We start from the raw sequence: 24,526 nt of genomic DNA on the forward strand, positions 1-24,526 counted from the left end.
TACTGTGCTTTATTACACACGTGTGAATTACAATATGTAGCCATTTCAATACCTGCTGATACACATTACCTTTGGGCTCTATAAACCAAAATCATTCCACACACAATTATTTAAAGACAAAAATTAACAGAGATTTATACAGAGTGCACTTTATTCAAAACGCTGTACTTTATTTCAGAGTTGATAAGTAAACAAAGGAAATGGCTCTTATCCGCCTCCGCCACTCATCACTCTCAAAGTTCGAGTTCAACAGGTTCCAATGTCAGAAGCATTTCTTAATTAATTTGATACATATTCAAAGAAAAATCTAACCCACTCCATCATCAACAAGGGTAATCCCATTATGAGAAAACAAGGTAGAAAAATGTTTATATTCATCATATTGTAGCAAAAGGAAAGGGTAGCTGGCTTTGCCTGGGCTCAGACCAGCAACCCTGTACTCTAACCACAGGAGGTTGGTGGCACCATAATTGGGGACGAAGGTAATGGCTAGAACGGAACAAGTTGAATGGTATCAAATACATCAAAGACATGGTTTGATGCCATTCCATTCGCTCTGTTCCAGCCATTATTGTGAGCCGTTCTCCCCGCAGAAGTCTTCACTGACTAACCTCAGTCCAAATAGCATTCTGTTTTTTAGAAGAGCTTTTAACATGCTGACCATGGACAAGACCGTTACAATATCATCAAAGGAAAGTAAAACCTTGCTGATTCCTGCTTAGGGACAGAAAAATTAACCCAGCTCTTTTCATGACTTGCTTTTATTGGTTTCTTATGATGGGTGTGTGGGTATGTAGAGTCTACAGTAAGTCAGTCAGTCTCTGCAGTTGAATACTGTAGTGCCTCAAGGCTTTCTGCCACCTTTCTTGCGTAGTGACTGTCCCTCACCAGAAAAGGCGATGAATTCTGAATCCTCCTGTAAATAAATAAGACCAGCTTCAGCTTATTGCATTTAAATTTGGCACATCCAATTTGAACCGTCTAAATATGGCTTTTATGCCTTTCTGAATTTCAGTTTTGCAGGGAAGGGATTGAGCGGTTTAGTACATTTTACTTTTTTGACCATCGTACTTACATCCTCTATTGTTTTCCTGGGCTGAGGCCTGGAGTTTCTGATGAAGGTGATCCTTCCGACCTTGTACTCGTAGTTAGGAATCCCTCTGTATGGGGACAGAGAGGGGTTAAAGGTTAAGATCAGAGCTGATGTCATCATAGCATGTCACATGTAGGGTTGCAAAATTCCAGGAACTTTAAAAGTTCCCAGAATTTTGCAACCCTAGTCACATGTGCATTCAGGGAGATATGCAGATCTGAAAATACAAAAGTGACAGGATATGGGGAAAGGGCTAAGGATTGGTTTTAGACTGGTCATAGCTCCCAACCTTTTAATGTCACTGGGATCGATGGGGACGGGGCTAGGCTCAATGCCTTTCTTTTTGCCATCCAGACGATTGCCTGAACCAGTGAAGGCCTTTAGAGAGAATAAGTATTCATAGATTCATTCATGTGTTAAATTGCGAATGACTATGTATGAGATACAAATAAATGAATGTGAACCATACAGTATGTGTATAAACTGCAGTAAGTAAGAAAAATATAAGCAAACTCACTCTGAATCTCATGTCCATGTCAGTCCAAGTGCTGGGGTCTCCTTCCTCTTCCTGTTGTGAGGAGTGATTAGAGTTCATCCAAACATACAGTATAAACACTGAGACCAGATTAGAAATACTAAATACGTGTGGTTCTTACTGTGGGCTCCTCTGGTGCTTTGTAACGTCTCTCTGGTTCTTTGTAACCCAGCGGAGCATCAAAGTCCACCTGAGAGACAACAACATGTATGGCTGAGTGAGGTAGAGCTATTAGGTACCATAATCTAAGCTACAGTGTTGTGTCTCCATTTATGGTACGATAGATAGTACAGAGGATCTTACATTCATATCACATTCAATGATAGATACTGCCTTGTCTGGCTTAGTCTCCATCACTCGCAGTTCATAGATCTGAAATCAATATAGAGAGAAAAAACAGATGTTAGAAAGATAACAGGTCAGGCACAACTGTATGCCACACCTTAAATTTAGAAGCAACATTCTGCTGGAAAGTCAAATTCCATTATAGTTTTGCCTTGTAACCCAGTCATCATACCAATAACTTTAAATAGTTACCTTTTCATTGTAGTTAATTGCAATAACATCTCCTGTGGTTAAGCAGGCAAAGTTTCTCAAGGCATTTTCCAACCTATGAGACAGAGAAGCAGAATATGAGAATAATTTCAGAGTAGTTTTTGTGTCTATTTTCAATGGCACTTAAATGTGCAGAGAGATAAGTCTATAACTGTACCTACACTGCTTTGGGGTTAGTGATATCCAGGAAGTCTGGGCTCTGAGGCTGGAACTTGGAGTATGTTGCCACCATGAGGTTAACGCTCTCCACCTGGACCAGGCCCCCTTCCTCCAGCAGGAGATTCTGCATCATCTACAGCGAAACACACAAACAGCCATGTCACTACAGACACACTACACAAAAAGGGTCATGACCACAGAGAGCTGGCTATATGTGAGCAAAGATTTAATGAGCGTGACTTATAAACATACACTGTGTGTCCCTAATTTAAAGCATCCTTTGATAGAAAACTGAAATATGGCACTAGATATATGCCAGGGGCTATGAATATGTTTATTAAAACCTCACCAGTTCATAAAAAAATATATGTGTTGAAATAAAACAACCCTGCTCACCCAGTGTGGCAGGTAACAAATACCCTCATCTGCTACAAACTCCAAGACACCACAGTGTGTCATTCTGTCTGAGTTCTTGTTGGTCAGTTTGAACAACATGGGGTAGGTGATGTTAAGTCTGCCTTTGGGGGAAAAGAGTGAAGGGTAAAAAAACAACAACTTCTGCTGGGTAAATGGCATTTGTAGATTAGAGTTTAAATCTGGATAATGTAGGAAGTGTATACTTACTTAGTTGATCAAGTGCTGATGGTGGCATTATAACTATAAGGAGAAAACATTACAGTGATATGAGCACTGAAGAACACTTAGAGCAGGATAATAAATATTACATTGACAGTATGATGAGGGTAACAGCAATCTTTCACTTGTGTATGGGGAACTGGTGCAAAGCATAGGTGTTAAACTCCATACATTCCTTGTATAGTTACGATATATTCGAATGTATAATTTATAGAACAGCCATCACATAGATTACTTACTTTTTCCTCCTTTCTCCACATCCGACCGGTCGTTGGGACCCGCCAGCATGGACACAGAGTAGCAGCGGTATTGAGTGGAGAAGCGGTTTTGGAAAGCCCGTGGGATCGGGTGATCAAACATGTTGAAGGAAAACTGTGACATATATTTCGAAAAACAATTAGGCAGTGATGTTAGGTTAAAATAAGCTATTTTGAGACAGTAAGCCAGCTGGTTACTGCAGCTAACTTACCGTGATTTATTTAAAAAACAATCTTTAACTTCAATTTCAAAAATCTTCATAGCTACTAGCTAGCCTGCGTAATGTACAACTAGCTGACAAGTGACACCCTATAACGACTTTTTTAAAGCAGTACGATTCACAAGTAAAGTAGTAAAGTATCCAAGCAGGGTAGATATTAATTTAGTCTTAAATCGCATAGAGACAATGTATTACTTGAGTTAAATGGCTTGCTAGCGAGTTAGCTACCGTTACCTATTTCCTACTCGCTAACGGTAGTTAACTTAGCGAGTGAATTTCGAATGCGATGTTGTTAGTGTAGGTACTATTTGACATAAGCAACAGTCAAAACCAATGTTATTGAGTACTTACCATGATGTGTGCTACTGTACTCCAAACGTTATATATCAAAATGAATAAAGCTAATAATAAACAGCTTATTTGTTATTCTTCTTCTATTAAATAGCTTATTACTGCTCCAGCAAACAGGCTGCTGACTGCTGGCTGAAACTCCAATGTTGTTTTCCGCTTAGCCACGATGACAGCAGGAAGTGACGAATATCACAAAACAAAGCATGAACACCAATCATAATCCACAAAACAAGATCACATCCTACGCGATTGGCTCAAGGAGCTGGATGGATAGATACCTACCAGCATGCAATTTCTATTGTTCAGTTTTACACAAACTCTACAAAGTGGAGTTTTATTGGCTGTTTAAATTTCGTCACCTTACGTGCGAATTTGGCGCCACATTTCCTCAAGGAGAGCTCAAGGACAAATAGCTATATTTTATGCAACCTCACGAAAATAGTGTGAAATATTTATTACGGACATAAGAAAGGAATTCTACGACATCGTTGTCAACCAGGTGAGAGCTTCTGAAACTGAAATTAGCTTCCTGCACGCTAACTAGTTAGATAACGTTGACTACTATAATTAGTTAACGTAACTTAACTAACAATAGAGAGGAAAGGACTATTTTTCAGTCGGCTAACGTTAATTTGCCTGCTATTTGCAACAAGTGAATAAATCAAATCAAATGTATTTATATAGCCCTTCGTATATCAGCTGAAATCTCAAAGTGCTGTACAGAAACCCAGCCTAAAACCCCAAACAGCAAGCAATGCATGTGAAAGAAGCACGGTGGCTAGGAAAAACTCCCTAGGAAAAACTCCCTAGGAAAAACTCCCTAGGAAAAACTCCCTAGGAAGAAACCTAGAGAGGAACCAGGCTATGAGGGGTGGCCAGTCCTCTTCTGGCTGTGCCGGGTGGATATTATAACAGAACATGGTCAAGATGTTAAAATGTTCATAAATGACCAGCATGGTCAAATAATAATAATCATAGTAGTTGTCGAGGGTGCAACAAGCACGTCCCGTGAACAGGTCAGGGTTCCGTAGCCGCAGGCAGAACAGTTGAAACTGGAGCAGCAGCATGGCCAGGTAGACTGGGGACAGCAAGGAGTCATCATGCCAGGTAGTCCCGAGGCATGGTCCTAGGGCTCAGGTCCTCCGAGAGAAAGAGAGAATTAGAGAGAGCATATTTAAATTCACACAGGACACCGGATAAGACAAGAGAATACTCCAGATGTAACAGACTGACCCTAGCCCCCCGACACATAAACTACTGCAGCATAAATACTGGAGGCTGAGACAGGAGTGATCAGAAGACACTGTGGCCCCATCCGATGATACCCCCGGACAGGGCCAAACAGGCAGGATATAACCCCACCCACTTTGCCAAAGCACAGCCCCCACACCACTAGAGGGATGTCTACAACCACCAACTTACCGTCCGAAGACAAGGCTGAGTATAGCCCACAAAAATCTCCGCCATGGCACAACCCAAGGCAAAAGTAGTGCACTATGTGGAGAATAGGGTGCCATTTGGGACATAGTCAAGGTCTGTTATGTAGGGTACACTGGTCCTTTACTAACCCAGCTTCTAGACCGAGATTATATTCTATGTCTAGCCGTATAACACTAGCCCACTTATTTACCGCCGTTTGTCTGTGGCTCTTTGGTGGACAGTTTCGATTCGTTTGTTGACGCCCCCCCCCATCCCCCAAAAAATAATTAAACATTGATGTCAGTGTGTGCATGCCCCATTCTACTACTTGTCTGCGGCATCATGGCTCCTATATTGCAAGGCTGATTAGCTAGGACAAACAAGTGTGAGAAACAGACAGGCTTGCACGCAAAGCGCGAACACAACATGGAATGCATGTTTGATTTGGAGGGCGGCGGTAGCATCTAACAATTGGATTTAATAGTTTCTTGTGCACTGCGTGGTCATGTTAGGGAGGGCTTTTTAAGAACTCTACTGACTGTGGATATACATTCCAAAGTGGAACACGTACCACTACACAGGTAGTAATTTGATTGTGAGTTCTCAAACATTTGCTATTGGAATACAATTAGACCTTGTATTATTATTATTATTAAATTACTAATAGAGGTCTAAGTTTGGGCTAGTCCTTCACAAGTGGTTGCTTGACTTTGGCAGCAGTTGTGTGACTTCACAGGAGAAAAGTCCTTGAGGATACTACCCTTGAGATGATAAAGAGCAAAGAAGTTGTTGTCCAGATGGCATAACCACCATCAACCAGTGTTCTGAACCCAATCTCTCACAATCCCCCCCCCCCAAGGTGAAGCTGACGATAAAGCAGGATGATGACCTTGGAGTGCCCTCTTATGAGGACATCTTCCGCGATGAAGAGTAAGGCAGCGAGGACTCTGGGAATAAGAGCGACGGAGGCTCAGTGCCTTCTGGGAAACGGAGACGATACGATGCTGTATTACCATATTGATGTCACAGAAGTTATGACAAATACCCTCTATTGATCCCATCCCACCTCTACGTAAATAACCCTTTGAGCCCCAAGGTGGATCTTTCTCATATTTCTGGTTCTTATTAAAAGTCTGCCCGGTGTGATTTGATTTATGTGTATGACAATGATGATTCCACAAATGGTGGACAAAGCCGATCATATTGAAGTGATGTGTTGCTATTTATACCAACATGTTCACATGTTTTAGGGGGCAGTGGAGAGAAGGATAGAGAGAGTGGGAGGCACGAAGGTGATGGTTCTTTAGAGTTTTAAGATTTAAACAGTAATGATGTGCAGATTGGGACTTGAAACATTTTCATTTCAGACATGAGATCCTGTTTGACTATGAGCAATATGGATACCTTGGGACTTCAGGGATTTTATATATTGATTATGTTGAAACTGGGTCCTCTCTATCTAATCCTCACAGTACCAGTCAAATGTTTGGACACACCTACGCATTCAAGGGGTTTTCTTTATTTCTACTATTTTCTATATTGTAGAATAATGGCGAAGACATCAAAACTATGAAATAACACATGGAATCATGTAGTAACCAAAAAAGTGTTAAACAAATCAAAATATTTTAGATAATTCAAAGTAGCCACCCTTTGTCTTGACAGCTTTACACACTTGGCATTCTCTCAACCTGCTTCACCTGGAATGCTTTTCCAGAAGTCTTGAAGAAGTTCCCACATATGCTGAGCACTTGTTGGCTGCTTTTCCTTCACTCTGCAGTCAAACTCATTCCAAACCGTCTCAATTGGGTTGAGGTCAGGTGATTGTGGAAGCCAGGTCATCTGATGCAGCACTCATCACTCTCCTTCTTGGTCAAATAGCCCTTCCACAGCCTGGAGGTGTGTTGGGTCATTGTCCTGTTGAATAACAAATGATAGTCCCGTAAGCGCAAACCAGATGGGATGGTGTATTGCTGCAGAATGCTGTGGTAGCCATGCTGGTTAAGAGTGCCTTGAATTCTAAATAAATCACTGAGTGTCACCAGCAAAGCACCATTACACCTCCATGCTTCAGGGTGGGAACCACACATGCAGAGATCATCAGTTCACCTACTCTGCGTCTCACAAAGACATGGCGGTTGGAACCAAAGATCACAAATTTGGACTCATCAGACCAAAGGACATATTTCCACCGGTCTAATGTCCATTGCTCGTGTTTCTTGGCCCAAGCAAGTCTCTTCTTGTTGGTGTTCTTTAGTAGTTGTTCCTTTGCAGCAATTCGACCATGAAGCCCTGATTCACGCAGTCTCCTCTAAACAGTTGATGTTGAGATGTGTCTGTTACTTGAGCTCTGAAGCATTTATTTAGGTTGCAATCTGAGTCGCGTTACTCTAATAAGCTTATCCTCTGCAGCAGAGGTAACTCTGGGTCCTTCCATTCCTGTGGCAGTCCTCATTAGATCCAGTTTCATCATAGAGCTTGATGGTTTTTGCACCTTCACTTGAAGAAACTTTCAAAATTCTTGACATTTATCGCATTGACTGACCTTCATGTCTTAAAGTAATGATGGACTGTCATTCCTCTTTGCTTATTTGAGCTGTTCTTGCAATAATATGGACTTGGTATTTTACCAAATAGGGATATATTATGTATACCACCCCTACCTTGTCACAACTGATTGTCTGAAACGCATTAAGAATGAAATAATTTCCCCAAATTAACTTTTAACAAGGCACACCTGTTAATTGAAATGCATTCCAGGAGACTACCTCATGAAGCTGTCAAGGCAAAGGGTAGCTACTTTGAAGAAAGTACTTGAATGAGTAGGTGTGTCAAATTTGGACTGGTATTGTGTATCTATATTACACACACACACGCAGTGCCTTTGGGAAAGTATTCAGACCCCTTAACTTTTTCAACATTTTGTTAAGTTACAGCCTTATTCCAAAATTGATTAACATTTTTAAATCCTCAGCAATCTATACACAATACCCCAAAATGACAGGGTTTTAGAATTTTTTGCAAATGTATTTTAAAAACCTTTCCCTTATTTACATAAGTATTCAGACCCTTTGCGATGAGAATCGAAATTGAGCTCAGGTGCATCCTGTTTCCATTGATCATCCTTGACATGTTTCTACAACTTGATTGGAGTCAGCCTGTAGTACATTCAATTGATTGGACATGATGTGGAAAGGCACACACCTGTCCATGTCAGAGCAAAAACCAAGCTATAAAGTTGAAGAAATTGTCCGTAGTGCTCCGAGACTGGGTTGTGTTGAGGCACAGATCTGGGGAGGTACATTTTACATTTTAGTCATTTAGCAGACGCTCTTATCCAGAGCGACTTACAGTAGTGAATGCATACTTTTCATACATTTTTTTTTCTGTGCTGAGGTGTACCAAAGCGTTTCTGCAGCATTGAAGGTCCCCAAGAACACCGCGGCTTCTATCATTCTTAATTGGAAGAAGTTTGAACCAACAAGACTCTTCCTATAGCTGGCCGCCCAGCCAAACAGCAATTGGGGGAGAATGGCCTTGGTCAGGGAGGTGACCAACAACCCAATGGTCACTCTGACAGAGCTCTAGAGTTCCTCTGGAGATGGGAGAATCTTCCAGAAGGACAACCATCTCTGCAGCATCACTAATCAGGCCTTTATGGTAGAGTGGTCAGACGGAAGCCACTCCTCACTAAAAGGCACATGACCGCTCGCTTGGAGTTTGCCGAATGGCACCTAAAGACGCTGACCATGAGAAACAAGATTCTCTGCACTGTGTAATTTAATATATATTGAACAAAAATATAAACATAACATGTAAAGCGTTTATCCCCTGTTTTAATGAGCTGAAATAAAATAAAAAATCCCCATTGTTCCATACATGCAAAAATTTGTTTACATACCTATTAGTGAGCATTTCTCCTTTGCCAAAATAATCCATCCACTTGACAGGTGTACCATATCAAGAGGATGATTGTGCACCTTGTGTAGGCCACTTTAAAATGTTCAGTTTTGTCACACAACACAATGTCACAGATATCTCTTAGTTCTCAAAAATTAATTAAATTGCCCCCCCCTCATCAATATACACATAATAACCCCATAATGACAAAGCAAAAACAGGTTTAGACATTTTTGCAAATTTATTAAAAACAGACATCTGGGCCACTCAAGGACATTCAGAAACTTGTCCCGAAGCGACTCCTGCATTGTCTTGGCTATGTGCTAAGGGTCGTTATCCTGTTGGAAGGTAAACCTTTGCCCCAGTCTGAGGTCCTGAGCACTCTGGAGCAGGTTTTCATCAAGGATCTCTCTGTACTTTGCTCCGTTCAGCTTTCCCTTGATCCTGACAAGTCTTCCAGTCCCTGCCGCTGAAAAACATTCCCACAGCATGATGCTGCCACCACCATGCTTCACCGTAGGGATGGTATTGGCCAGGTGATGAGCTGTGCCTGGTTTCTTCCAGCTTTGACTCATGGCATTCAGACCAAAGAGTTCAATCTTGGTTTCATCAAACCTGAGAATCTTGTTTCTCATGGTCAGAGTCCTTTAGGTGCCTTTTGACAAACTCCAAGCGGGCTGTCATGGAAACCACTCCTCTGTAAAAGGCCCATCTGACCACTACCATTTAAAAGCCTGATTCGGGGAGTGCTGGCAGAGATGGTTGTCCTTCTGGAAACTTCTCCCATCTCCACCGCATGGCTTGGTTTTTGCTCTGTCAACTGTGGGACCTTATTTAGACAGGTGTGTGCCTTTCCAAATCATGTCCAATCAATTTAATTTACCACAGGTGGACTCCAAGTTATAGAAACATCTCAAGGATGATCAATGGAAACAGAATGCACCTGAGCTCAATTGAGTCTCATAGCAAAGGGTTTGAATACTTATGTAAATAAGATATTTCCTGTTTTTCATTTCACATTTGCTAAAATGTCTAAACATGTTGTAGCTTTGTCGTTATAGGCTATTATGTGTAGATTGAGAAACATTTTATAAGGCTAACATAACAATGTGGAAAAAGTGAAGGTCTGGATACTTTCCGAATGCACTGTATGCTGACACCTTAAGCGTTGCCACATCTTTGTGGCTGGTTGTGTGTATGCTGTCCTGCTTGTCACCCTCTGCTCTCTGTCCTGCATTCTTTGTGTGTTAACCCCTTGAAACACTGTCTCAGTCTGTGTCTGGCCCTGTACCAACACTGGTCTCTGTATGAGAGTAATGTAACTCCTCTTACACCTCCTGCAACTTCAAGCTCTGGTCCATGCACGACCAGAGGAAACTCCAAGAGTTCTTTGCTGACATGGGGTATGCGATCCCCAAGTTGACTGTCAACTAGAATCATCTTTCAAATTAGCAAATGATCACTCTAGGGACATGCAGGACTCAAATTCTTGAGTATAATTTACTAATCAATTAGTCAGTGGCCTCTGAAGGACAAATGTCACTTCATCAAGAGTAATGAGCAGCAGTTTGTCATTTGATTTATTGATGATAATGGGTTGTTTAAAGGATTATTAAAGATTCTTTCTGTTTGTGTTGTCCAGCCTGCCCCTGAAGCAGGTGAAGCAGAAGTTCAACTCCATGGACATGTCGATCAAAGAGAATCTGCGAGAAGTCATAGAAGAAATCGTCCAACAAATACAGGTAAGAGTGTCTGTTCTTGTGCATCAATATATGGAAACACTTGAGTAAATGAGGGATACAAAGTGTATTAAAAGCAGGTGTTCCACACGGGTGTGGTTCCTGAGTTAATTAAGCAGTTAACAACCCATGCTTAGGGCATGTATAAAAGTCCTGTGCAGACCATTATTTTGGCTTCCATAGCTATGTCCCCATAGGATGACAATGCCTCTCCACAGGACACGAGTAGTCACTGATTGGTTTGATGAGCATGAAAACGATGTAAACCATATGCCATGGCCGTCCCAGTTACCAGACCTCAACCCAATTGAATGCTTATGGGAGATTCTGGAGCGGTGCCTGAGACAGCATTTTCCATCAACATAACACTAAATTATGGAATTTGTCGTTGAAGAATGGTGTCACATCTCCAATAGAGTTCCAGACACTTGTAGAATCCATGCCAAGGTGCATTGAAGCTGTTCTGGCACGTGGTGGCCCAGTGCCTATTAAAGACACTTTATGGTGGTGGTCAATTCATTTTGCCAGTTACCTGAATCTGTAAATAATCCCCAGTATCAATGACTCTGGGTTCCTCCATCTGACTCTGTATATGATGAATACAATGTTCTCCTCTCTTAATATACCCAATAACCATCATTTGAAATGCTTTTATCACTGTTCCTTCACTATGACGGACATCCGTATCCAGACATTCGGCGTTCACTTTGGCTTCGAGAATCGTTTCCTGGCCAATGATGTGGTGCACGCTGCTGTCGCCCTGCTGGAGAACACTGAGAAGGATGAGAGCCCTGGTGACAACTTCATCAAGGCCCTTGACTTCCTCTCCAGGTACACACACATGTGCATCCATGCACGCACACACACACGAATATAAAACAAATACATCTGGATGCCATATCATTAAAGGAAAGGTTCACCCATCTTGAATGTTATATTGTTTTTGTTCTATCGATTTCTCTGGGTCTTTTCATGTTTTCATGTGTATTTGAGTTATTGGCGTTCAAGCAGGCAGAAATCCTGCCCAGTATGAAGTGGCACCGTGATGGTTGCTCTCACTACACTGGAAGTTAATATAATACGACTTTTAGATTGCGAAAACGTCTATCGTACATGTCAGATTTCAATACTGACTGATGTCATAACTGAGGAGGATGTCTTCTCTCGATTGAGCCATTGATACATTTTTGCGATATTCCTACTTTGAGAAATTTGTAATTTTAACGCAGAGTCCAGCACATTTTCTATCCAGGGTGCATTGCATGGTGCCGATGCTAGAGGTATTATAGAAAGGATATATTAAACATTTCAATAGAAATCTATCTCCATTCAAACGGGATGAGACTGGAGTGGACCTACCTGAATTTGTCCAATAGAATCTAATTTTCATTGCAAAAAGTTTTGCTATGCTGTGCGCTAATGAATGCACCCTAGGTGTTGGAATGATCCCATCCTGATATCTCTCCTCTCTGTAGCAGTAACCTGGAGTGTCTCCATGGTGGCATTGACCTGGCTAAGAAGAAGCTGAAAGCCATCCAACAGACTGTAGCGAGCTGCATCTGCACCAACCTCGTACTGTCACAGGGACCCTTCCTCTACTGCTACCTCTTGGAGGTGCGTGTGAGTGAGATGCTCCTCTCCATCTCTGTGCAGGGCACTCCTGATGTGAAGCTGTTCTCCAAGCCCATGGCTTTGACTCTGCTCTGCAAGTACCTGCTCAAAGCCTTCGTACGCTCTGTGAGTTCCTCACTGTGTTTCACCTACCCATTGTCCAAGACCCCGTCTAGCTCTATTGCTCCTTGTCTTCAATTAGTTTCAAAAGAAAATGTTGTTTTTAGATGGAATAAGGAATAAGCGCTGTAAGCTACTGCCCTTGGTCATAGCTGCTCCCATGGATGTTGAAGGGAACTGTCATCGTTCTGGGCATCCCACCTGAGTCTGAGACATCCGACAAGAAGAAGTGAGTCCATAACGTGTGTCGGTCGTGTGCAAGATACAGCACTTGAATGTTCTTGGTTGTGCTTTGTGGGGAAACCAAAAATGACCATTGTAATTTGTTTCCTTTCATTTGCTCTGCCTCTAATTTCTCTCACCCTCTCCCCCTCCAATAGTTTCATTGGCCGTGCGTTTGAGAAGGCAGCAGAGAGCACCAGCTCCAGAACTCTCCACAACCACTTGGACACCTCAAGAAAGTAAAATGTTCTTGTCATTGTATATATTGGCCACAAGAGGGCAGACATGACACATTACAGATGGAACCTGTTAGCTGTACACTTTTTTTACAACTTTTTTTTTAACACACTTGATTTTGGATCTCATCAGATGCCTCAAGTCATTCTTAATTGTGTAATCATTACATCATCAGGTGTTAACCATTTCCCCATGCAAACAGACACACACATCCTTACCTGTGTTTTCCCTTTGCAGTCATTGAGCTAAAGATGGAGGACAGGACTAAGTTTCTGAATGGCCTCATCACCCTGCTGTCCTAAGGCACACTGATGTTTGGGTAAAGTTCCTGAAAGTGAAATATATGAAAGCTGTAGATGCTGGAAGAGACTGACATTACAATTAGATTCATGCCCAATGTGATAATCTCGATTGTGTGCTTCACCTCTTTTATTCAGCGAACAGTATTTCTAATGTTTTGTCTATTCAGCTCTGACACTTTGATGGCAATTCCATGTGTATATTGTACGGTTTTCTTTTTTTGGATGGGTGTGCTCCAAGCCCCACTCTATGAGCCCCTTATCTCTCTCTGATCAATCTGCAGCAATGACCCACAGGGCAGAGGGTGCTGGAGGTTTCACAGGAAAGGCTGATCTGCTCTCCACAGTGAGAGTGAAACATTCCAGAAGGAGAATCTTGCTTACTGAGCTCTGGTGCAGTGCAACTCAATGTTAGAAAGTGTATAGTTCTATTGTTTAGCATTTCGTTTCCTCTGAACACACGTTTGTGTACAGTCGTGAAAATATTAATTTTCACAAAGTTTGCTGCTTCAGTGTCTTTAGATATTTTGTCAGATGTTACTATGGAATACTGAAGTATAATTACAAGCATTTCATAATTGTCGAAGGCTTTTATTGACAATTACATGAAGTTGATGCAGAGTCAAAATTTGCAGTGTTGACCCTTCTTTTTCAAGACCTCTGCAATCTGCCCTGGCATGCTGTCAATTAACTTCTGGGCCACATCCTGACTGATGGCAGCCCATTCTTGCATAATCAATGCTTGGAGTTTGTCAGAATTTGTGAGTTTTTGTTTGTCCACCCGCCTCTTGAGGATTGACCACAAGTTCTCAATGGGATTAAGGTCTGGGGAGTTTCCTGGCCATGGACCCAAAATATCGATGTTTTGTTCCCCGAGCCACTTAGTTATCACTTTTGCCTTATGGCAAGGTGCTCCATCATGCTGGAAAAGGCATTGTTCGTCGCCAAACTGTTCCTGGATGGTTGGGAGAAGTTTCTCTCAGAGGATGTGTTGGTACCATTCTTTATTCATGGCTGTGTTCTTAGGCAAAATTGTGAGTGAGCCCACTCCCTTGGCTGAGAAGCAACCCCACACATGAATGGTCTTAGGATGCTTTACTGTTGGCGTGACACAGGACTCATGGTAGCGCTCCCCTTGTCTTCTCTGGACAAGCTTTTTTCCAGATGCCCCAAACAATCGGAAAGGGGATTCATCAGAGAAAATGACTTTACCCCAGTCCTCAGCAGTCCAATCCCTGTACCTTTTGCAGAATATCAGTCTGTCCCTGATGTTTTACCTGGAGAGAAGTGGCTTCTTTGCTGCCCTTGAGACCAGGCCATCCTCCAAAAGTCTTTGCCTCACTGCGTGCAGATGCACTCACACCTGCCTGCTGCCATTCCTGAGCAAGCTCTGAACTGGTGGTGCCCCGATCCTGCAGCTGAATCAACTTTAGGAGACGGTCCTGGCGCTTGCTGGACATTCTTGGGCGCCCTGAAGCCTTCTTCACAACAATTGAACCGCTCTCCTTGAAGTTCTTGATGATCCGATAAATGGTTGACTTAGGTTCAATCTTACTGGCAGCAATATCCTTGCCTGTGAAGCCCTTTTTGTGCAAAGCAATGATGACGGCACGTGTTTCCTTGCAGGTAACCATGTTTGACATAGGAAGAACAATGATTCCAAGCACCACCCTCCTTTTGAAGCTTCCAGTCTGTTATTCGAACTCAATCAGCATGACAGACGGATCTCCAGCCTTGTCCTCATCAACACTCACACCTGTGTTAACGAGAGAATCACTGACATGATTTCAGCTGGTCCTTTTGTGGCAGGGCTGAAGTGCCGTGGAAATGTTTTTGAGGTATTCAGTTCATTTGCATGGCAAAGAGGGACTTTGCAATGACTTGCAATTCATCTGATCACTCTTCATAACATTCTGGAGTATATGCAAATCGCCATCATACAAACTGAGGCAGCAGACTTTGAAAATTAATATTTGTCATTCTCACCTTTTGGCCACGACTGTATTTGAAGTTGGAAGTTTACATACATTTTGAAGTCATTAAACTTGTTTTTCAATCACTCCACACATTTCTTGTTAACAAACTATAGTTTTGGCATGTTGGTTAGGACATCTACTTTGTGCATGACACAAGTAATTCTTCCAACAATTGTTTACAGACAGATTATTTCACTTATAATTCACTGTATCACAATTCCAGTGGGTCAGAAGTTTACATATACTAAGGTGGCTGTGCCTTTAAACAGTTTGGAAAATTCCAGAAAATTATGTCATGGCTTTAGAAGCTTCTGATAGCTTAATTGACATCAATTGGCGGTGTACCTTTTGGATGTTTTTCAAGGCCTACCTTCAAACTCAGTGCCTTTTTGCTTGACATCATGGGAAAATCAAAAGAAATCAGCCAAGACCTCAAGAAAAACAATTGTAGACCTCCACAAGTCTGGTTCATCCTTGGGAGCAATTTCCAAATGCCTGAAGGTACCACGTTCATCTGTACAAACAATAGTATAAACACCATGGGACCACACAGCTGTCATACCGCTCAGGAAGGAGACGCGTTCTGTCTCCTAGAGATGAACGTACTTTGGTGCGAAAAGTGCAAATCAATCCCAGAACAACAGCAAAGGACCTTGTGAAGATTCTGGAGGAAACGGGTACAAAAGTATCTATAGCCACAGTAAAACGAGTCCTATATCGACATAACCTGAAAGGCTGCTCAGCAAGAAAGAAGCCACTGCTCCAAAACCGCCATTAAAAAGCCAGACTACGGTTTGCAACTGCACATGGGGACAAAGATCGTACTTTTTGGAGAAATGTCCTCTGGTCTGATGAAACAAAAATAGAACTGTTTTGTCATAATGACCATCGTTATGATTGGAGGAAATAGGGGGATGTTTGCAAGCCGAAGAACACCATCCCATCCGTGAATAATGGGGGTGGCAGCATCGTGCTTTGCTGCAGGAGGGATTGGTGCACTTCACAAAATAGTTCGCATCATGAAAAAGGAAATTTGTGGATATATTGAAGCAACATTTCAAGACATCAGTCAGGAAGTTTAAGCTTGGTCGCAAATGGGTCTTCCAAATGGACAATGACCCCAAGCATACATCCAAAGTTGTGGCAAAATGGCTTAAGGACACCAAAGTCAAGGTATTGGAGTGGCCATCACAAAGCCCTGACCTCAATCCTATAAAAATCTGTGTGCAGAACAGAAAAGGCGTGTGCGAGCAAGGAAGCCTACAAACATGACTCAGTTACAGCAGCTCTGTCAGGAGGAATGGGCCAAAATTCACCCAACTCTTTGTCGGAAGCTTGTGGAAGGCTACCCAAAACGTTTGACCCAAGTTAAACGATTTAAAGGCTATGCTACCAAATACTAATTGAGTGTATGTAAACTTCTGACCCACTGGGAATGTGTTAAAAGAAATAAATGCTGAAATAAATCATTCTTTCTACTATTATTCTGACATTTCATATTCTAAAAATAAAGTGGTGATCCTAACTGACCTAAGAGGGATTTTTTTACTAGGATTGAATGTCAGGAATTGTGAAAAACTGAGTTTAAATGTATTTGGCTAAGGTGTATGTAAACTTCCGACTTCAACTGTGTGTGTATATATATATATATATCTATATCACACACACACACACACACACACACACACACACACACACCACCCCACCAATTACTGGGTGGAACCTGTTTATTTTCTAGTGATGTTATTATCTAAAGTGAGCTTACAGAGACAAATTATTGTTTACTTCTACTTGGGGAGAAGATGGTCTCTTGAACTTGGCCACTGTGATGTGGGACTTCGCAGCAATGACTTCCCTGGTCAGGGTCTGGTTTCGCTGTTCCACTATTCCTTTACATTGTGAACCATAATTACGATTGGCTCAGTAAATCCAGCACTGGGGAAGGACACACACAAATAAGTTGCGTCACCCACTCACCATCCTCAGCAGTGACTCGGTGAGACGGGCGACAGGGAGTGGGAGTCAGCTGTGGGCTTTTGTCCCTGGTCGTCCAGCCTGGCTAATCCCATCAGGAATCTGGGATTGTTAAATCGAGAAAGAAAGAGGAAGAAAAATGGTGAAATGGCTTTAGAGGGAGAGGGTTATGCGCGAGAAGTGATTGAGACATGCTGTAAATATGTATGTGCCTGAATGCTTCACAGCCACTGTAAAAAAACATTAACGTAAACTCCCGAAGAGATCACAACTCATCTCCTTCACTCTGAAAGTGAGTTTGTTTGAGAGGATGTTAATCATTAAGCAACATTTTAAGTTTGAAAATGTTTTCTCTAAAACTTTCAAACATCTAAGTCTTTCTAAAAAATAAACAAATATGCAATACTATATGAATAAAGAGGTAAAGAGCTGCAATGGTGTTGACAAAGTGACCCATACACACACTCACACACAGTGCTTTTGGCTAAAGTAGTCACTGGGGTCCTTCTGTGAACAAAGTAGCTAAACCCTAAGGAGTAAAGGCAACACGAGTGTGTGAGACTGTAAGGTCATCTAATACCCTCTGTCCCACAGCCTACCCCTCTCCTGCCACGTGGGTGTGTGTGTGTATGTCGTGGCGACCCGACCAAGGGAGTGTGTCATAATCCTCTGGAACCGAGCAGCAGAAAGACCGGTGGCTACACATCACTGGGGGTTGGATGGGTGGAAGATGGGAATCAATAAATATGGTGGGGTTTGAGAGGTGCGGTGGTTTGGTTTAAAGGTGGAGTGAAATGATGGCGAGATGGAGATTGTTTGGAGATGAAGTAAAGATGGGTTAGGACTGGAGAGGTACAGTTGAGATTGCATCCCACAACACCCTATTCCCTATAAAGTGCACTATTGGACCCTGGTCAGATGTCAGGGGAAGCTCACCCGGGTAGAAACTTTGTCTTTAGACAGAATTCTGCTAATTCCCAACTTTTTGCAACAGAGACCATGAGTGATGTTTCCCCCGAAGAATTGCCAGTGGGAGGGATACCATAATTGACTGGATGGAATTCACAATCTCTTCACGTTTCAATGGCATCTGAAAGATGTGACCTCTGTATAGATTGGGGTGAGGCTATGAGAAGGTAAAAGGGTATGGGGGTGTTGAGATGGGGTACAAACATCCTGTGATTTGGTGGAAAGGCAGACAGGAAAACCACCAGAACATTCCTTGATAAGGAAACCTCAAACCCCACCATATTTATTGATTCCCATCTTCCACCCATCCAACCCCCAGTGATGTGTAGCCACCGGTCTTTCCGCTGCTCGGTTCCAGAGGATTATGACACACTCCCCTGGTCGGGTCGCCACGACACCCACGTGGCAGGAGAGGGGTAGGCTGTGGGACAGAGGGTATTAGATGACCTTACAGTCTCACACACTCGTGTTGCCTTTACTCCTTAGGGTTTAGCTACTTTGTTCACAGAAGGACCCCAGTGACTACTTTAGCCAAAAGCACTGTGTGCGAGTGTGTGTATGGGTCACTGTCAACACCGTTGCAGCTCTTTACCTCTTTATTCATATAGTATTGCATATTTGTTTATTTTTTAGAAAGACTTAGATGTTTGAAAGTTTTAGAGAAAACATTTTCAAACTTAAAATGTTGCTTAATGATTAACATCCTCTCAAACAAACTCACTTTCAGAGTGAAGGAGATGAGTTGTGATCTCTTCGGGAGTTTACGTTAATGTTTTTTTACAGTGGCTGTGAAGCATTCAGGCACATACATATTTACAGCATGTCTCAATCACTTCTCGCGCATAACCCTCTCCCTCTAAAGCCATTTCACCATTTTTCTTCCTCTTTCTTTCTCGATTTAACAATCCCAGATTCCTGATGGGATTAGCCAGGCTGGACGACCAGGGACAAAAGCCCACAGCTGACTCCCACTCCCTGTCGCCCGTCTCACCGAGTCACTGCTGAGGATGGTGAGTGGGTTACACACACACAAATAAGTTGCCCTTCCCCAGTGCTGGATTTACTGATCCAATCGTAACTAGCTCCCCAAAAATTCAGCTGGGGTCTACAGATGCCCTTTACATTTTGACCCTTAATCCTAGTGACCTCTGACCTCTCACAGTTATAGGTTCAGCCTCGAAAGCTGGCATCACTACCCTCTTTCTAAATGCACTCTTGAAACAGAGTATAAATGTTGATGTGTATTTTTATTATTTTTTATTTGTTAGTGTAGCAATGAACCTGACTACAGTGCATGCTTTTATTCTTTCCTTCTTAAAACCGAGATGCCATCAAAGTACAGACCATGTTGGGAACAAAGGACCTACCACTGCCACTGCTTTCTGAAAGTCTAACCATCTACCCACCGTCATGGATCTGTGACTATACCGAATGCTTAGACACATACACGGCATGGAGAGGCCAGTGTCTCAGATGAGTGGGCAGCCTCACAGAAGGCCAGACCTGAGGCCAATTAAAGCCTTTCATGAGAAGGAACACACTGCACTTCCTGGAAACCTCACAGAGAGGGAAGGACATTCTTTACACTATCCTAGTCCATTCCTGAGGGTATTCAAAACAGAATCCACTGGGCCAAAACTGGTTGAGTCAACATTGTTTCTATGTCATTTCAACCCCAAAATTAAGTGTGATGACGTTGAATACAATGTGGAAAACTGATTGGATTTTTTAAAAGTCATCAACTTAATGGAATTTCATATTTATTTTCACCCAACTTATAACCTATATCCAATGCCATGGTGACATTGTTTGCTGGTTTCACGTTAGTTGACAACTCAACCAAATGGAAATCAAAACTAGACATGAACTGACATCTGTGCCCAGTGGGAGGGTTCCGCACCATACTGTTTCTGCTACTTAGTACCAAGATAAACTTTGATAGGGGCTCACACACTCATAGGAATTATCGAAACACTAATTTAATCCTAAACAAATAGTTTGTTTATTTTTCCCAAGCTGTGCTGTTGTGAGCATCAGTCAACAGAGAAAATCCACACCAGTGCCTGGAATAAGCAACACCGAGTTTCCTGCAAGACGTAATTAGTGTCAAAACAATGCTCTCCTCAGGATCCTGTGTGTGTGTTGTAACTTGTTTGTTTATTTACCCTTGTACTGATTGTCATTTCCCATGTAAATATGTGGGCCGATAGGCCCAGATGATACAAAAACCAGCCTTGTCCATTAATTACAAAGACCTTGGGTTGACTACAGTCATGGCCAAAAGTTTTGAGAATGACACAAAATCAATGCTTGGAGTTGGTCAGAATTTGTGGGTTTTTGTTTGTCCACCCGCCTCTTGAGGATTGACCACGTTCTCAATGGGATTAAGGTCTGGGGAGTTTCCTGGCCATGGACCCAAAATATCGATGTTTTGTTCCCCGAGCCACTTAGTTATCACTTTTGCCTTATGGCAAGGTGCTCAATCATGCTGGAAAAGGCATTGTTCGTCGCCAAACTGTTCCTGGATGGTTGGGAGAAGTTTCTCTCGGAGGATGTGTTGGCACTGTTCTTTATTCATGGCTGTGTTCTTAGGCAAAATTGGGGCCATCTTCCAAAAGTCTTCGCCTTACTGTCCGCGCAGATGCATTCACACCTGCCTGCTGCCATTCCTGAGCAAGCTCTGTACTGGTGGTGCCCCGATCCCGCAGCTGAATCAACTTTAGGAGACAGTCCTGGCGCTTGCTGGACTTTCTTGGGCGCCCTGAAGCCTTCTTCACAACAATTGAACCGCTCTCCTTTGAAGTTCTTGATGATCCGATAAATGGTTGATTTAGGTTCAATCTTACTGGCAGCAATATCCTTGCCTGTGAAGCCCTTTTTGTGCAAAGCAATGATGATGGCACGTGTTTCCTTGCAGGTAACCATGGTTGACAGAGGAAGAACAATGATTCCAAGCACCACCCTCCTTTTGAAGCTTCAAGTCTGTTATTCGAACTCAGTTAGCATGACAGAGTGATCTCCAGCCTTGTCCTCATCAACACTCACACCTGTGTTAACGAGAGAATCACTGACATGATGTCAGCTGGTCCTTTTGTGGCAGGGCTGAAATGCAGTGGAAATGTTTTTTGAGGATTCAGTTCATTTGCATGGCAAAGAGGGACTTTGCAATGAATTGCAATTCATCTGATCACTCTTCATAACATTCTGGAGTATATGCAAATCACCATCATACAAAGTAAGGCAGCAGACTTTGTGAAAATGTATATTTGTGTCATTCTCTAAACTTCTGGCCACGAATGTAGATAGAGGACCGCTGGCATGGCATGCACTCACTCCTTAGGGGTTAGGGGCAGCTTTCCTTAGGACACTCACTGTTTCTCCAAATGATGGGTTGTATGTAATTCCTGGGTTATAGTTTGGTTTACTTGATTGGTCACTACAACATCAACCCCCCCCCCCCCCCCCACCCCAGCTGAAAAGGTTGACAGACATACAAGAAGAGAGACTCAGAAAATGTCTCCTGAGCCGACTGACATTCCACAACCTGCAGGCCCTCTCCTTCATCTCAGCAGAGAGCTGTCAGGCTTTTGTCTGGTCCGGCTGCCTTGTGGTTTCTTGGATGTGTTGTCTGTTCTTTGGCATGTTTGTTTCAGTGTTTAACAAGGTTGTTTTTTGTGTTGTGGCCTGATGTTGTGGTATTGGTGTACTATACAGTAGGCAGACTGGTGTTGTATTGGTGTACTATACAGTAGGCAGACTGGTGTTGTATTGGTGTACTTTACAGTAGGCAGACTGGTGTTTAGAATCTGTTAATCTATTCTGGACGATTGGTGGAGTGGAAAATTGGATAAAACTCCCATTCTCAAAATCTTTTCACTCTATGTTAATATTTTGTAATGCAGTTGATAACCTCCTCACTGGAGACTTGATTCCTCATTCTAGTGTGAAGGAACAACATGTTGTTCCATCTAGATGACAAAAGCAGGAATGTCTTGGGTGGGATGTCTGAGGGAGTAGCCTCTGTTTTTTTTGCTGACAAGTCCAAAAACATCTCCAACACAAACACAACTACTTTAGGACGGTGTAGTGCAGGGTAGATGAGATTAAAGATTTGGAATGAGTGACTTTGTCTGGCCCAGGTGTGTGTGGGTGTGGGTGTGTGTGGACAGGGACGTGGATGTGTGTGTGTCTGTGGACTTGTGTGTGTATGGAAGTGTATGGATGTGTTTAAATATACTTGTGAGGACCAGAAGTCCCCACAAGAATAGTAAACAAACAAAACTTTGACCAACTGGGGACATTTTGTTGACCCCTACAAGGTCAAATGCTATTTCTATGGGGTTTAGGGTTAAGGTTAGAATTAGGTTTAGGGTTAGGAGCTAGGGTTAGTGTTAGGAGCTAGGGTTAGGTTTAGGGTCAAGGTTAGGTTTTTGGGTTAAGCTTAGGGATAGGGGTTAAGGAAAATAGGATTTTGAATGGGACTGAATTGTATGTCCCCACAAGGTTAGCTGCGCAAGACTGTGTGTATGTGTGTGTGTGTGTCTCTCTCTGCGCGTGTTCATGGATGTGTGTGTGTGCATCTGTGTGTGTGTTCATACTTGAGGGATAGTAGTGTGAGACAACAACTAGAGAGCCCATAACAAGGAGTGTTTCACACGTGTGATGGAGCAGTGTTTAAGCCCCCTCTCTCCCATATTTCGCATGTTCCTTCCTGTTCCGTTGTCCGACAGGAAGTCTGATCGTGCTACTGGGCTGGCTTAAGTCTCAGTGGTCCCCAACTATCGAGCCATGAATTATGCCACTTACCACTTCTAAAAAAATAGCTTATGTAGTTGCTCATCAGTTAAGATGATAAACTCCCATTTGTCCTTTTACTGTAAGCATGGGAATGGAGTGACAAACTCTGTTTTATTGGAGACTCTTTATCTGGATGCACCTGCTTTGGCTGAGTCATCTATTACTCTCTCTTTTTGTATGAATCACCTTGTTAAAGTAAATCACCTAACCTTTTATTCATCAAAGATCTGACTAAGAGAAAGTATGCTCCTACCAGACTCCTTTATAGAGACTCCCTAACTGGGATTTAGAGGCTTGATATGACATAAAGTACAATATTTTGTTATTCAGAAGGTGAGTGTTCGTTATCTTTCCTTCTTTCTCTCCCCTCCCCCTGTATCTCTCTGTCTTTCGGTCTTTGTCTATTTTTCACTATAAGGTGTGCAGTGACCACCTGACCTGAATGCTTTGAGTGCTCCAGCAGGTGTGACGTGTCAGAGGGTTTGTGACCTCAGTGACGTGGGGGATTCCAGGGAGATGAGCTCATGCGTGATCAGTAGAGGGAAGTGACTTCTGACTCCACAGGCCAAGGTTAGAGGTGAAAGGTCAGGTCATGAGAAACAACAAATAATAAGGGGACTCTTTAGCTCCCAGCGCCTTCCCCCTTCCTCATCGTGTCCCAATCTCTCTTCCTCATCTAGGTCAAGTTTACTGTTCACTAAAATGGCTTCTCCATGTGTCAGAAACCATGATGTTCCCAATGCTACTGAGATTATTATAGGTATATTGTATCATTGTATTACATTGGTCACCTGGTTGAGAATGAAATGTGTTGAGATGGAGTAGAATATTGGTAAAGCAATATGAAAAATTCTATAAAGTTAATCTACATTATTTATTCATACTTGTCATGCTTTTATCGTCAACATTTTGGATCAGATTGTTGTTTTTTTCCCCATGTGAAGACTTTCCAAAAACATTTTTAGAGAGAAACCATTTGTCATAGTTCATGAACACAGAAAGAAACATTCTTACACTCGTACACATAGTTACTCATGCTTTGTTCATTGCTGAATCACTGGCTGTTCGTAAATCCCTTCTCCCTGTCCCAGACAGGGGAGTCTGGTGTGTGTGTGTCGGAATTACCACAGGCTGGGCCTTTATTAGGCTCATCCATACCACCACATTATAGATCCTGTAGCTAGGCAACTGCAGGTCCTAAACCGTTACATGGCAAGGTCCCATTGAGTGACATTGCTGGCCCTGTTTGCTTCTTTTCTCTCTGGAATGGGGGTATTTTAAAGGTGCATCCCCCAACTTTGCACACACAGCCTGGCTTCGTCGCCCTCTGTGAGGTGCCTGGAGGAGTGGAACTAACAGTCCCACAATAACAGCCCAGAGAGCCAGCCCATTTCCAACAGACCAGGGACTGCTTCTTTGTGCCCAAACACCAGATACACACCACAGTCTGAATGCC

General features: G+C 42.6%; 2 protein-coding genes across 6 annotated transcripts; one reads left to right on the forward strand and one right to left on the reverse strand.

Moving 5' to 3' along the window:
* Positions 1-133: 133 nt before the first annotated feature.
* On the reverse strand, positions 134-3,966 carry LOC115164361 (ubiquitin recognition factor in ER-associated degradation protein 1). Its single transcript, XM_029716760.1, has 12 exons — positions 3,808-3,966; positions 3,218-3,350; positions 2,967-2,999; positions 2,739-2,860; positions 2,345-2,475; positions 2,166-2,238; positions 1,932-2,000; positions 1,750-1,818; positions 1,611-1,661; positions 1,383-1,471; positions 1,076-1,160; positions 134-916 (listed from the first exon to the last, which is right to left on the reverse strand). Exons 1-12 carry the CDS (start codon positions 3,808-3,810, stop codon positions 845-847), a joined length of 930 nt encoding a protein of 309 aa, XP_029572620.1. The 5' UTR covers positions 3,811-3,966; the 3' UTR covers positions 134-844.
* Positions 3,967-4,040: 74 nt separating this feature from the next.
* LOC115164362 (cell division control protein 45 homolog) lies at positions 4,041-23,945 on the forward strand. 5 transcript variants are annotated; one of them, XM_029716763.1, is made up of 9 exons: positions 4,041-4,306; positions 6,086-6,322; positions 10,769-10,868; positions 11,557-11,696; positions 12,341-12,602; positions 12,704-12,825; positions 12,977-13,057; positions 13,293-13,374; positions 23,489-23,945. In XM_029716763.1, the coding sequence occupies exons 3-6, from the start codon at positions 10,806-10,808 to the stop codon at positions 12,710-12,712; spliced, it is 474 nt and encodes a 157-aa protein (XP_029572623.1). In that variant the 5' UTR covers positions 4,041-4,306; positions 6,086-6,322; positions 10,769-10,805; the 3' UTR covers positions 12,713-12,825; positions 12,977-13,057; positions 13,293-13,374; positions 23,489-23,945. The 5 variants fall into 5 exon arrangements, with proteins under 5 accessions (XP_029572623.1, XP_029572621.1, XP_029572625.1 ...); XM_029716761.1 differs by lacking the exon at positions 23,489-23,945 and having other exon boundaries at positions 13,293-13,462; XM_029716765.1 differs by lacking the exon at positions 23,489-23,945 and having other exon boundaries at positions 12,344-12,602; positions 13,293-13,462.
* Positions 23,946-24,526: the final 581 nt, after the last annotated feature.

This window comes from Salmo trutta, chromosome 27, assembly GCF_901001165.1.
Source record: "Salmo trutta chromosome 27, fSalTru1.1, whole genome shotgun sequence".
Taxonomy (NCBI): domain Eukaryota; kingdom Metazoa; phylum Chordata; class Actinopteri; order Salmoniformes; family Salmonidae; genus Salmo; species Salmo trutta.